This window comes from Astyanax mexicanus, chromosome 5, assembly GCF_023375975.1.
Source record: "Astyanax mexicanus isolate ESR-SI-001 chromosome 5, AstMex3_surface, whole genome shotgun sequence".
Lineage (NCBI taxonomy): Eukaryota > Metazoa > Chordata > Actinopteri > Characiformes > Acestrorhamphidae > Astyanax > Astyanax mexicanus.
Genome location: NC_064412.1, coordinates 41,012,329 through 41,028,100, shown reverse-complemented (window position 1 = coordinate 41,028,100; position 15,772 = coordinate 41,012,329). Strand labels below are relative to the sequence as shown.

At 38.2% G+C, this 15,772-nt stretch overlaps 1 protein-coding gene across 1 annotated transcript in view; it reads left to right on the top strand.

The window, feature by feature from the left end:
* Positions 1 to 14,710, top strand: part of bmpr2a (bone morphogenetic protein receptor, type II a (serine/threonine kinase)) — a 59,258-nt gene extending 44,548 nt beyond the window's left edge. Inside the window, exons 8-13 of the mRNA XM_049479061.1 lie at positions 1,961 to 2,121; positions 3,157 to 3,304; positions 3,679 to 3,815; positions 5,152 to 5,321; positions 7,224 to 8,518; positions 10,020 to 14,710. Of these exons, the coding sequence (XP_049335018.1) occupies positions 1,961 to 2,121; positions 3,157 to 3,304; positions 3,679 to 3,815; positions 5,152 to 5,321; positions 7,224 to 8,518; positions 10,020 to 10,285 (2,177 nt within the window). The 3' untranslated portion in view covers positions 10,286 to 14,710. The remainder of the gene's footprint in view (positions 1 to 1,960; positions 2,122 to 3,156; positions 3,305 to 3,678; positions 3,816 to 5,151; positions 5,322 to 7,223; positions 8,519 to 10,019) is intronic.
* The last annotated feature ends 1,062 nt before the right edge of the window (positions 14,711 to 15,772 follow it).

The following is a 15,772-nucleotide window of genomic DNA, read 5'->3' as shown; positions in this document are numbered from 1 at the left end:
GTGGTTTAGTTCAGTTTTGTGTTGTAACGGTTGGTGGTGGAAAATCACAAAGAAAGAAAATCCATACACGATGCTCTGGAGGAGGATTTACAAAGTATGGCACAGGCAGGGAGACATGGGCCGCAGCGTGCCTCCTAACACACCACCAAACTCCAGTCCCCCGCCATGATACACAGGAACGACTTTATTGGTCACAGGTAAGTGACGACATCTGAGCTCCCCTGGAAAATCAGTGGCTGTCCCTAACCATGTGACCTACATCTCTTTAAACATCTATTTCCTAACATGAGGTGAAAGAGCACCATCTAGCCACCCAGATAGAGCAAAGCCAATTGTGCTCTCTTAGGGCTCTGGCAGCCGATGACAAGCTACATGAACAGGATTGAAACCGGCGATCTCCTGATCATAGTGGCAGTGCTTAGCTGTACAAAGGAAAAGCAGCTTCTCTAGTCGGGATACAAGATGAGACACAAGATGAGACAAACCCTTGATGTGTGTGGATGACCATTATTTTGATGGGAGGCAACACATGTGGATGCAGGATGTTCTGCACATATCTCTGTCCCCTGTATCATTACCAGGGCGACTGAGTGTTGTATTTAATGGCTCTGTAGATCATCACATCAGAAATTAAGTCAGTGAGTCACACCACAGCAAGGGCAAGATTGAAGCACAAGGCCCTCAAACTCCAACCTGACTGTTGCCAGATCCCAAACAAAACCAGGATTTGACACTAAAGACAATACGGTTCCAGTCTTTAGCAGTCCAGGTGTGTTGTTCACGGCAACACTACAAACCAAAGCGAAGCTAGCTGTCTCATGAATGGCCTGGATAGTGGGTGTTCCTAGCATATCTTGGAAGTCCTGCAGAGCATAACTGGCTCACTCCCCCTGGTAGTAAGTACGGGCATCGGTTGATTGGCAGTCAAAATTTCCTCCAGCAGCTTCTCCATCTTTGAAAGTTTTAGAAAAAAAACAATTTTTAGTTGTCCAGTAGCAGTGCTGTATTTCCCAGACAAACAGATTTTTTATTTTCTTATCTATGCATTGACTTTATTACTGCACTTCTTTACCTATCACACCTCTAATTCTTCTCTTCACGGCTAAAAATGAGACTTAGTCTATTGTTAAGCTCAGCTAAAGATGCCATGTTGCCATGTGGGTCAGCCAGACCTCTTTCTGATGGTGTAGTAAATAGTACTCACTGCTCTCTGGCTTCATCTGTAATTTCTCTTAATAAATAAAGACTTATACTTTTAATAGTGACAGAGTTTTCTGTGTTTCTGTGTCTTATTCTATTCATTATGATGAAAGTGTGAATATGCTGTGTGTAAGTGGGTAAATGCTGCAGTAGAGAGATCAGTAACACAACATGTTCCAGCACTGCTTTACTACAGATAAAGGTTTTGTAAATAGAAATATTTTAGATCCATCCATCCTTTTTTCCACTGGCACTTTTCAGCTATAAGGTGGTCACCAATGAATTGTTTGCTAAAAAGCTAAAAAAGTATTTTTTAACTAAAATTATGTTTTTTTTCTCCCTTAAGGCTCACTGCAAATGTTTGTAATGTGAATATGAGTGTTAATATGAAATGTAAAGGGTAAAATGGCAGTCTTATAAAACTTCTGACAGGTAGTGTATGTTTATATTCTACATATGTACTTGTAAAAGTAATGCATTACATTTTATGAACTTATTTTGAAAAGTGTAATGAACAAAAATGTAAATTTATTCTAAAGGAAAAGCCAGGGATAATTAGCCTTTAGTTAATTATCTTACAGTTTGTTTTATTTTTTATAAATTGCATTTTTGTGCAAATGTTGATTATATAATTTGTTACTTTATGTTATTTGTCTTATTCTTTTTGGTGTTGTATTAAACAATAGACAAAGGCTTGAATTTGCCTTTTTAAAATCTCTCTCTCTCTGTCTCTCTCTCTCTCTCTCTCTCTCTCTCTCAGATGTGTATAAGCCTGCAGTCTCCCACCGGGATCTGAACAGTAGGAATGTGCTGGTGAAGGCAGATGGCTGCTGCGTAATCAGTGATTTTGGACTCTCCATGACTCTAACGGGGAAGAAACAGCCGGGCCAGGCAGAAGAAGACAACACAGCCATCAGCGAGGTCTGCACTGACCACCGACCGCTGCACTGTCCATGACCCTTCACTTTATCTGCTGAGCAGAAGATGGCATCAGAGCAAATTTAATTATTTAGTGGAAAATCATTTTTTCCTATTTTCGTTTTTTATTAGATAGAATTATTAAATATAATATGTAAACAAGAATCAAAACAGACCTCAGACATTGCAGCTGCAAAACAGCCTATTTTGCCTTTATATTTGCTGTGGTGTCATAAAAACTAGTTAATTTACATACATACATCTGCCTTACATATCATCACTGTCACGCAAAAACTTTGTTTCCCCAATTTTTTTCAGTTTTTTTATATAATCTGATTCTGTCTGGTTATTATTATATTATGCCAACATGCACAATATAATAATATGCACCAAAATTAAATATCATTTTATGATCTAACAAAATGAAACATCTTGGTAAATGCTAAATACTGAACACTGTTTTCACAGGTTTTCAGTCATTAAAAAAAATGAATGTATTTTATTTTCATCTATATTCTAAATTATATTTTGTTCACCACTGAATAAAATAAATAGCCTAAATATATTTTTTAAATTTATATTATATTTTTATATTAAAATACGTTTTCACTCAGATCTCAACAGACTTACAACAAAGCACAATACATTTATTTCAGAACTGCTACTCTATTCATTCAAGTGTCTCAGCAGTGCTACTGAAGTCACATGTGAGTGAATTTTACACAGAGAAAGGCAGACAGTTTTTTGGGATAAAAACAAATGCAAAGTCCAAGTTAGCTTAGCTTAACATTACTATCCTAGCCGAGCATGATATATGATACAGGATGCTTTATTGTGTTTATATATTGTACATATAGCGTGCAGGTAACAGAGCATTAGGGTCTGCTGGCAGAACTATGCTGACGTTACATTTTCGGATGAATAATTTCGGTTGTCAAAAATTGGGTGCATACTTTATATAACTAATATGTAAAATTTATAATTAGCATAGTGTGTATAAAATGAACAGTATGACTATTTTTTACGGGTGTGTTGTAGGTGGGCACAGTGCGGTACATGGCACCGGAGGTTCTGGAGGGAGCAGTGAATCTGCGGGATTGTGAAGCAGCGCTGAAGCAGGTGGACGTGTACGCTCTTGGTCTGCTGCACTGGGAGAGCTTCATGCGCTGCCTGGACCTCTTTCCAGGTTCTTTACACATACACACACAAACACACACATGCATGCAAACACACACATGCGCACACACACACATTGGCACAAATATCTTTAGTGGGATGCCCCCAATTTTTTTTAGGAGAACAAAATTTGTGGCAAATTCAACTTGCAGTAAGTAATGAGTGAAATAACCAAATAATTTATACCCAACAATGAATAATGTATTTCAACTCTTTGGGCCCCCCCACTGTGCAAGAAACTATTTAGGTTATAGCAAGCTTCATACGTAGAGCACTGTTAGCTCCAGTTAGCATCATGGCTAACTCACTTACACCCTGCTTAGATTGTTAGAGTTGCATATCCTGTCTATTTAATCCGTTTTGTTGTATTGCTCTCTGTTTCAGGTGAATCAGTGCCAGCGTTTCAGCTGGCCTTTCAGTCTGAGGTGGGGAATCATCCGACCATAGAGGACATGCAGGCGCTGGTGTCCCGCCACAAACAGAGACCAAAGTTCCCAGAGGCGTGGAAAGAGAACAGTCTGGTAAAAAGGAAATATATACCTATAGAACCACTAAAAACTATATGAACATACACAATAGATTTCTTATAGAATATTGTGTCTGTTTTTATTTTTGTGTTTGGTTGTGGTTTTCCAATTCATTCCTTTTAAATATATATTACTGTATTTTTTTACACTAAAGGCGCACTGTCAATAAACATTTGTTTTCTGGCCTATTTTCATACACAAGGCACACTGGATTATAAGGTGCATTTTAAGCGGCACTTGTTAGGAACAGGGGTGTCACCATGTTTACCATGTAATTCAGCAGGTCTAACTGCTGGGGGGTGAGAACTGTAAAGCTGAGCTGAGCTAAGTAAACAAAACTGTAATTCTTAACAAAAACATTTTTAGACGAGTCAAACGAGTGCTTGATGTTAATCTACACAGATTTCACTCCTTAAAATTGTTTATTTGGGTAAGTTTTTTTACAGTAAGCTTAGATTTCCAGATTTCTACTTAGACTGGGTGCAGTAGCATTAGCGACTAACCGCTAAAGCCGCCTAACTGCCGCCCGGTAGCATTATACTGAGGAAACCGGCATGATATTAGCTAGTGGTTCGTCTTACGTAGCTTGTTTTAACATGGTAAATGTGCAGACTACAGTCTGACATACTTACCTCTGAACGGCCAAATGGCTAGCAATATGAAGCTAATGTTAATACTGGTCCAGCAGTGCTAGCTGGGGTTAGAAGCAGGCTACAAACCAATAATACTCACCTTTAAATGGCCAGTGCTTAGCAGCTAATGCTAATACTGCTGGATAACTAAACTGAAACTCCTGTATAACACTGTACTGCAGCAGAGTGGCTTTACTGCTCCTTACAACCTGACTGATAGAATTCATACCTAAGGTTGTATTATATATGAGAAATATAGTATTTTGTGTTACGTTTCAATCATAACAAAGAAACACACACTATGCCTCATTTCTACATTAAAATAACTTTATGGTCCACTAAGTTGTAGTGTAGTGATAATGATAATGCTAAAGATAATGATAAACATAATGTTGTCTCTATTGTTGCCCATCCTGCTCTGCATGTAGCTAATAGCACTTTGGTGAAGCTGCAGGTAACTCTAGCATGAATGGTGTAATCCTGCAGTTCTGTGTTGCTCAAAATCCAGAAACTGATCTAACATTTTTCTTATAAAGACTATGCTTGTTTTAAAAGAAAATGAGATGAGAAGTTATTCTATTCACAGTACTGGATTGGATCATATTTATTCCTTTCTTCCCATCAGAAATAGGCTTTAGTATTTTAATACTGCTGATATATGTCAGCCCTGAGAGTAATACATATCTTCGTGCGTTCAGGCGGTGCGGTCACTAAAAGAGACGATGGAGGACTGCTGGGATCAGGATGCAGAGGCTCGGCTTACAGCCCAGTGTGCGGAGGAACGGCTGGCTGAGCTGCTTCTCCTGTGGGAACGCGACAAATCCATGAGCCCTGCTCTGAACCGCAGCACTGCACTGCACAATCACAGGTAATCAATAAACACCAATACATTACCATCATCACTGGGGCTGCAGCGGTTTCAGGTTCTACAGCATCACAGTTAGAGCTGGACGATATGGTAAAAATGTATATCACAATATGTTTCTTAAATTCGGTCAGACAGTATAATTCTGATATCGATGTGAAAAATAAAAAAATCATATCTGTTTTTACAAAGTTTCCACAAATGGAAATGATTCAATAGTTTTTTCATATAGTGTTTTTTTCACACTATATGGTGCACCGTATTCTAAGGTGCACTATCAATGAATGTGGTCTATTTCTGGTCTACTTTCATTCATAAGGCGCAGCGGATTATAATGAGCATTATGTAACACTAGTAAGAAACAGGGGTGTTGCCATTTTTACATTCTAATTTAGCAGGTGTCAGTAAACAAACTGTAAATCTTCTCTCCTGAAAACTGTTTATTTTGTTGAGTAAAGCGCTTTAGTTTATTTGTAGTCAGCTCAGATCTCAAGATTTCCACTAAGGCTGGGCGCAGCAGCATTGGCATTAGCTGCTGACCGCAGGGCTAGTGGGTTAAGTTTAGTTTAGCGAGTTTTCCAGTAAGACAGTGCGATATTAGCCAGCGGTTCGTCCCACTTAGACGGGGGTTAACAGTAGGCTACAGGCAGATAATACTAACCTCTGAAAGGCAAAAGTGCTAGCACTTAGCATAGTTAGCAAGTAATGCTAATGCTGCTCCAACAGTACTAGCTGGGGTTAGCAGCAGGCTACAGCCTGATAATACTCACCTCTAAACGGCAAAAGAGCTAGTGCTTAGCAATAGCACTAGCTCTTTTGCCGTTTAGAGGTGAGTATTATCACGCTGTAGTCTGCTGCTAACCCCTGGCTAGCACTACTGGAGTGGCTTTACTGCTCCTCGCAACCTGACTGGTAGAATTCATACATAAAATACATTACATTAAAAGGCGCACTGGCGATTTTTAGGAAAATTAAAGGATTTTGAGTGCGCCTTATAGTGCGAAAAATACAGTAAAATATTTTTTAAACATTTTCAATACTTCAGTATAAATTAAATCCAGCATCTTTTACTGATTGATATTCATTACAGGGGAACATTTCATAAATTGTTAAATACATTTATGAAACATTTGTAGGTGCGGACATTCATTGTGGGTGTCTATAGCAGTTTATCTGTGCCTTTTATATTTTCAAAATTATATTATATAAAACAGAATTAGGAAGATTATATGCCCTATCATCCACACTTGGGTTAAACTTTTGCTGTAGTTAAAACTTTAAACAGTTTATTAGGGAAAGTTTTTGTCACGTCTCTTATTTGAAATTATTTCCAGTTAATTATTCTTTTTCTAATGGATTAATGCTAATTAAATTAATTGATTTAGTTTTTACACTAAAAAGAATAATAAAAAAATGGTGGTGGAGTCTCACGTTGTTGTTTGTTATTTTTTTAGTAATGTTTAATTTATGTTAATTTATCGGTCACTCTATTCATATGTTTAGTTGAATAATTACCTTACCTCCACATGTCAACATATGCTATCCAGTTGCCTTTTAATTAGTGTCTTCCCAATAAAAACTTATCATGGCTTAGCAACAGGCCGTTCTTACTATAAAGCACTGCAGGAAACCCTGCAGTATTAACCAGATCTATCCATCAATTTTTATGCAAAATCATACTTTAAAAACTATATGACACTGCAACCTTAATTATCAGTAGTCATTTTAGCGAGACACCTCACTGCACAATAACAATCAATGGATTCTGTTTTGATAAATTGTTGTGATTTTTTTTTTTATACTTGTTATTTCTGTTCTTTCATAAATGTCTAAAAAAGCTATTAATTACTGGGCAAAGTTTTTATAAATATTAAAATTTTTTTCTTTTTATTCTGCACCTGTTAGAAACTTGTCAAATGCACACCAAACACCAAAGACTGGACCATACCCAGAATTGTCATCTTCGACCACTGCTGAAGACAGAGAGCGTGCAACTAAACCCGTATCTCAGAGCAATGCCGCTACAGATCCTGCCTCTGTGGGCGGGGTTAACGGTCCAGTGGGCGTGGCTGTGGAGAAGAACAGAAACTGCATCAACTATGAGCGGCAGCAGGCTCAGTCACGGCTCTCTGGCACAGACAGCAGCACCCCTACACCTCTGTCTGAGTCCTATCCGCCCAGCCTGCAGCCACCAGGGGTCAGTGGTGGGGCACCCTGCGCCCATCTCACCCAGGAGGACCTGGAGACGCCCAAGCTGGACCCGAACGAGGTGCAGCGAAACCTGCGCGAGAGCTCTGACGAGAGCCTGATGGAGCACTCCCAAAAGCAGTTCTGCTCGCCAGAAACACTGAACCCACAAAGCCCCTTCTATCCGCTCATTAAAATGGCGGCGGAGGTCACTGGGTCGCAGGCTCGGCATGGAGACGGACCTATGGGTGTCATGCCAAAGCAGCAGAACGTCCCCAAGAGGCCCAGCACCTTGAGTCTGAACATGAGACCTGCAGGGAAGCAGTCCTCTTCATCTTCATCATCATCTTTATCTTCGTCATCCCTGAGACTGAAGTTTGGCAAGCTGGGCAAGAGCAATCTACGGAAATCTGAGGGGGGCGTGGCCAGAACTAAAGCCGCTGGGTCGTCAGGTGAAGCACACATAGTTGCTACGAACAATAAAAGCATTTACAATACCGCAACGACGCACAGTACAACCACAGCATCCACGCAGGTGCTACCAGCTGGTGCCAGCAGCAGCAGTTCTGCATCTCAGGGCAAGGTTGGCTCAAGCTCTGACGACATGACCTTTGGCCTCCTGACCACCAGTCCGGATGAGCAGGAGCCTCTTCTGCTGAGAGAGGGGCAGCCTGACAACGCCAACAACAACAACAGCAATAACAATGCTGGAGAAGGGGATGGGGACGGAAAAGGAGACTCAGGAGGAGGAGGAGAGAGCAGCGAGAGTGCCGGACCTGCCGGACCTGCCGGGGAGCTACAGTCATCATCCGTAACCGAGGCCCAGGGAGCAACTCTGCCGTGCCCGGCTCCTCAACTGGTGAACCCTCAGGTAGAGCCTCAGACCCAGGAAGAACCCCCACCTCAGCCAGTAGATGTTCCTCAGGGGACGGCTCTGCTAAGGCAGAACCGAGTACGCAGACCTGAGAGACCCAACTCTCTGGATCTGTCTATCACTACACTGCCCTTACTGGGTGAGTACAAACTATGATACCTGAACATAGCCAAGAAACGCCTACGCCTCTCTCCGACTTTAAGCAACATTCTAATGCTAATGCTAAAACTATTTAATTAAAGCTAAATTTAAAGATCTATAGATAAATTTAAAGCTAAACATGAAAAGCTAAATTTAAATAAGGAGAGCCAAAGCTAATGCTAATCATGGATAGCTAATGCTAAAGCTAAATCTGGAGACCTCAAGATAAACTTTGAGAGATAAAGTTAATGCTAAACCTAGGAAGCCAAAGTTAAAGCTGAAATTATTCACAATAAATCAAAATTGAAACTATGGGCCCAAAAGATTAAAGTAGAATTAAAAGAAGTGGAAATTTGTTAAGAATTCGTTAAGACTCTTTAATCCCTTTTATATGTACAGTATCGGTCAAAAGTTTAGACACACCTTCTCATTCACAGTTTTTTTTATTTCTTTATTCAATTTATTTTCCACATTGCAGATTAATAATAAACATATGAGATTAATTAAATGACACATGAAATTATGTAGCAAACAAAAAAAAACTGTTTGTCCTCCACAATCCTCTGATCTAAACTCAACTGAGATCGTGATTTGAGGTGATTTGGGATGAGCTGGAGCTTTACAGCATTAAGGAAAAGCAATAACTATTGTTCAGCACCTCCAGGAACCCCATCAAGACGCTGAAAAAACTATTCCAGGTGACTCTACCTCATAAAGACACTGAGATTAAAATACCAAGAGTGTGCAGATCTGTCCTCAAAGGTAAAAGTGCTACTAATCTAATCTAAGCATATAAAACATATAAAAAATATTCTAGTTTTGTTAACACTTTTATGTTTAGAAGATAATTACAGATGTGTTCCTGTATAGCTTTAAAGTCTTCAATATAAAATTGTCAATGTAAAGAAGCATACAAAGAAGAAAATGCATTGAATAAGAAGAGGTGTGTCTAAAATTTTGACTGGTACTGTAGATATTAAATACTTCTGCAAAGCAACAGAAATAAAACACGGTTTTAAAGACTTAAAAGTCATCCACACACAAGTGTTTTGTGTGATGTATTGCATAAGGGCAGGAAGGAAACAAGTGTTGGGCAGCCGGTGAGGAAAGCTTAAAAGCTACTAAGTGCTTCAATTGAAATGATTGGATAAATTGTTGTGCCACAAATCTGCACTCCTTCATCAATATTGCTCTGAAAGGTTCTGTCACAACAACCAGGGCTCAGAAATGCCTGCATGCATTTGATTTCCAGCGGGCAGTAAATCATGCAGTAATAAGATTGGATGTTTTTGTAACATCACAGTATCTGTAGGAAATGATGTGATGCTTAACCAAATTACCAGACAATTCCAAAACGCATGAAACAGTTTTGATGCATGCCTCCAAAACTTGAGCGAGGCTAAAAAGGCTAAGTTAGCTCATCTGTTCTCGTTTGTTATATTGTTAATATTATACTGTTGTTTAGCATTCTTCCATGTTCTGCTTGCTCTGCCCCTCAGGAGACCAGTCGCACTGTGACGGGACGGGGGGTTCAGCAGACAAGATCAAAAAGCGTGTGAAGACACCCTACGCCTTGAAGAAGTGGCGCCCTGCCACCTGGGTCATCACCACGGATGCTGAACTGAACAATAACAGCTGCACTGGAGGGCAGCACCCGGGCCAGGCGGGCACCAGCAGACCCAAATCAGCCCCCAACGTCTACCTGTGCGGCCGGGGGGGCGTGGCCTCCAGCTTCACCTCTGATCCCAGTGACTGCAACTTCTGAATCGCCACCCTGCTAAAACCCACATCACGCACCACGACACGACTGATCTGATACAAGAAATCATTTCAGAGCGAGCACACTGACTGTAAATCTGTACTTTATATCAGCACCTCTATCTTTCCACATGTAGTTGTGTTATTTTTTTATTTTGTTTTATTTTTGTTTCTTCTCATGTTGCACTTTTTAATTTTTTTTTCATAAATCTTCTTCTTCACGTTTATGTTAAGGAAAAACAATCATCAATGTTTTAATAAGTATAAAACAGAGCACATCATGGTATGAAATACAACCCCAATTCCACAAAAGTTGTAAAGAAATGTAAATAAAACAAAATGCAATGGTTTCAGGATTTTAGGCACAATAAAACAGGGGTTGTTAACATTAAAAAAAAATATTTTAACCCCCACCCTTTGCAAAACAAATGATTGCCAGTACTGCTTAATATAAATTAGAGGATAATAATTAAGTGTATTAATTTAATGCGATGGTTAGGAGGCACAAAGATGTTCCTTGTGTGGTTTAGTAGGGCTCAGGATCTCCAAATACTTTGTAAAACAAAGTTTACAAAGTTTTTGTAAATTTCTGCACAGTATCGTCCTAACAGTTCAGTAGAACACCAAATACAAAGTCTGCCCGATTCAATGAATGGACAAGCCTAAAGTCTCTGTACATTTTGCAGGAAATGTCCTTTAATTAGCATTACTCTTGCAATGTTCTCCCATTCTTGTCTGATTTCTTTTATGATGCACCAGATTTTTTCTTTTGGTAAAAGGTCTGGACTGCAGACAGGCTATAGTCCAGCCATCATACTTTTGTCTCATGCAAATCAATGCTGTTTTCTATGGATTCAGGATTTGGTTTAGCTTTGTCTTTCTGATATTGCATTCTGTTTTTATTAACATTTATGTACATTTTACACACTTGGAATTGGAGTTGTATATACCATATACAACAAGGTGGCAAAGCTTTATATTAGTAAGCAGTGCAAGCCTGGGTAATGTCATGTTTAATTCCAGTAACTAGCACTTGTATATTGTATTGTACTGTCTGTCCTCTGAGCTCGACAGCACTGCAGACTCCTGCACCCTGCACTCAACTCTTCTACTTCATCTACAGTCTATGACAATATGACAATGAACATTATATAAAATGAGCTATGGACCTTTTTTACTACGTTAATACTGCACAAATGGTCTCCTCATTCCTGTGAGCATAGAAAACATCATGAAAGACAATCTGCTGCCTTTGCTTTCCGAGGCGTAGCCACCAGTCAATCAAGCAAGCTCCAAAACCAGGAGGACGATGTTGAAGGCACATTAGACATTCTGGCCTGGTTCATGTCGCGCATTAACATGCATCCTGGGTGATCTGATGATCACAGATGATTGTCAAAAGTCATAGCCGTTCATACCCGGCATTTTAACTGTGTCTCTTGTGAGCATTTGATTTTAGATATGATTTTATCACATATTATTTCCACTGGAGGCGAGGCCAGCTGCAGTAACAGTCTTCCAGTTTTCTTTGGACGGAGTGCTTGGTTCAAATCCAGGTGAGGCAGCTAGTTTGGCTAGTGTGTTTATTGTGTATTCTCGAGCAGGGGCATCCTTGAGCTGTGCCATTTACACTGCAACAATAATAAGGTCACATACAGCTCTGGAGAAAATTAAGAGAGCACTTTAGTTTCTGAATCAGTTTTTCTGATTTTAGTATTTATAGGTATATGTTTGAGTAAAATGAACATCAGTGTTTTATTCTATAAACTACAGACAACATTTATCCCAAATTCTAAATAAAAAATATTGTAATTTAGAGCATTTTTTGCAGAAAATGAAAAATGGCAGAAATAACAAAAAAGCAGAGCTTTCAGAAATCAAATAATGCAAAGAAAAAAGTTAATCTTCATAAAGTTGTAAGAGTTTAGAAATGAATATTTGGTGGAATAACCCTGGTTTTTAATCACAGTTTTCCTGCATCTTGGCATGTGCTCCTCCATTAATCTTACGCACTACTTTTGGATAACTTTATGCCGCTCCTGGTGCAAAAATTCAAGCAGTTCAGCTTGGTTTGATGGCTTGTGATCATCCATCTTCCTCTTGATTATATTCCAGAGGTTTTCAATTTGGTAAAATCAAGTAAACTCATCATTTTTAAGTAGTCTCTTTTTCCCAGAGCTGTATGTCTCTAATCACCTGCGAAAGTTGTTCTTAAGGCATACTGTACACCTGTACATACTTGGGCTGCAGGAACCTTATGATCGGATCTCCAAGGACATGGTAATTCCAGGTGTGAACAGGATCTCTGGTGCTGCAGTGAAGCTGAAAGTGTATCTACCAAGCTACTAATTAGTACAAGACACTGTTCATGGGTGACTGCCCACAGTAACCGCATCACGCTACAGTAACAAGTTATTGTATGGATTAAGGTGATATTCATGGCAGGAGCACAAGCGAAACTAACTGCCTCATCTAGATCTGGGCTGAAGACTCCATCCAAAGAAAACTGGAAGACTGTAACTGGCCCCTCCTCTAGTGGAAATGACTGGAGAAATCTGATCACAAGCTCTCACAGGAGCTGCATTTAAAATTCCAGTAACGGCTATGAGTTTTAGTGAGTTTTAGTGATCATTTGTGATTGGTTCACGCATGAAATATGCTAATGCCAGGTGTGAACAGGGTTTAAGGTGCTGAACAACACAACACACACAGTCCACGCCCTCTCCTTCTCTCAGCCCTGAATTTATCTGTGGGCTATATTTATATGCTTTTTATGTATGGTGGGGAACCAAGCCAAATTTGCACTGTATCGAATACGCTTAATCCTTGATTTATTATCATGTTATGACTATGGACCTGCTTAGATGTTATTATATATGTATATGTGTGTGTGTGTCTGTGTGTGTGAGTGAGTGTGGGTTTACAGTAAGAGAAAGAGAGAGTGAAAGCACATGGGTATCATGTTTATGTGTCTTCATGTAGTAGTGTGAGTGTGTTTGTCGTATGTGTGTTTGTCATTGTTTAAACCGTGACTATTACGGTAAACGCCTGCTTGCCATTTAATTTCGATGCATCCTATTCATTTTAATAGAGAGAGCTGCCACATGTCACAGTGTATGATGTGTTGATCATTTCTATACTGAAAAATATACAAAATGTTTTAACACAAAACTATATCCAATGTTTCAGCACTGCAGGCATATATTTAAAGCTTTTAAACTTCGTGTATAAGCCTTTTAAAGCCTTTTAAATTTCTAAAATTAAAATAATATCTTGGCAAGAAGTTATACACTATTTTTAATTTGACTTATTATCTTTAGCATTTAGCTTTAGCATTTAGCATTCATTAAGAGTTCACTCATGGGCTTCCTCTAGCGTCGTTTATGGGTATAATGGAGGGGGCCAAACAAGTATGGCTGCATCCAGCCAATCAGGGAAAAGTGTTTTGGTAAATCATTTGGTTCATACACAGAATGGACCTCTTCAAAACAGGGAGGGAAATCTGATTACGACTGTATCCTGATGACCAGATTTAAAGTAGAATACAATTGATTAAATGTAAAATTTCTTAAAAAGTAGAATATTTCCTCTTCCATTGTTATTTTGCTTGTTTTCATTAATGAACTTCACAGACACATCCTGTGAAATGTGTGGTGGAAAATGGCAAGTGGACTTGTACTGTTAGAGCTAGGCCTTGTTCAGGCCATAAACCTAAAAGTGGTGTGTTAGCACAAAGCTATCAGGCATTTTTTTTTACATAAATAAACGTGAATATTTGAAGTTTGTTAACACAAACATACTGTTGCTGCCATGATCACCCTTTTTGCTGACAGCTGTATCAAACTCATTCTAAATGGACCAATAGAAATGCTCCAGAATTTATAATTTATTATAACATTTATAACCGTTGGAATCGCTGAAAGCTGACTGACTTGTGGATCCATGAGGATGTCTGAAGTATGATTTCACCATTCAGACTTTGCGTGCATCCCAGTATATAGCACATGTACAGTACTGCTTACAGGCCCTCTAAACAAATACATGGCCATATTAAATTGAAACAGCTCAGTGACGAGTCTGAATTTAAATGATTAACATCACTGGTTCTAATAAACTTCAGTAGAGTTTCCAGATTTGTCCCTTTCCTGGCGACTTTTCCAAGATCACAAAATAATCTAACTCAGACCTGGTGACTCTCTCTATTTCCATATATTGTAATAAATCTGTGTGATTTAACTTTTCCCTGTGTGTGTGTGTGTGTTTGTCTGCTGTTCAGTGTAAAGGTGCAGTGTTAGTTCTGCTCAGGCGTTCCAGCGCCCCCTGCTGTCAGGTCACGAGAATGCTGCGTGGTTGTATAGTTTGGAATTTGTGATGCACACCTGTAGTGTTATTTGCTGCATTTTAATAAATTATGCTTTACAGTTGGATTGTATCACGTTTGCACCGTGTTTATGGAGCATATTATTATTTTAACATTCATATTCCCCAAATCCACTTGAGTGAATTAATTTGACAATAATACATATAAGAAGTGAAGGCTACACTGAAGAGTTTACATTTTAAGTTTCATTTTTAAAAATATATGCAGCACTGGATATAATTAAGAGACAACTTCAGTTACAATGAACATTGCTGTTTTATTCTATAAACTACGCACAACATTTCTCCCAAATTAAAAAAAAAAAAAAAAAAAATATATATATATATATATATATATATATATATATATATATATATATATATATACATATACATATATATGTGTATATATATATATATATATATACATATATATATATATGTATGTATATATATATATATACATACATATATATATATATATATATATATATATACATATATATATATATATATATATATATATATATATATATATATATATATATATATATATTGTAATTTAGAGCATTTATTTGCAGAAAATAAGAAATGGCTGAAATAGCAAAAAAGATGCAGAGCTTTTAGACCTCAAAAATGCAAAGAAGTTTATTTTCATAAAGTTTTAAGAGTTCAGAAATAATATTTGGTGGAATAACCCTGTTTTTATACAAGGTTTTCATGCATTTTCTTGCCATGTTCTCCTCCACTAGTCTTATACACCAGACATCCACAAACATTTAAGCAGTTCAGCTTGGTTTGATGGCTTATCTTTTTAACTGGTTTCTTATTTTTTTCCAGAGCTGTATATATTAATTTGTGGTCTTTTGTTTGGTTATTTCATAGTCTTATTATAGTCATCTTATATTTTTATTAATTGTCAAAAAATTTTGTTTTATAAAGTCAAATTCCAGCAGGTATCTGGATATCTACATTTTTGACTAGACGTGTAGTTTTGGAAGAGTCTGATATCACAGGTTTATAGTATCACTCATTATGACATCATAAACTTTAGCTTTATACTGGATAATGAGTCTACAAAGTCTACTATTATAAATAATGTGCATTTAGATTGAGGTGGCTCTGCACAATTACT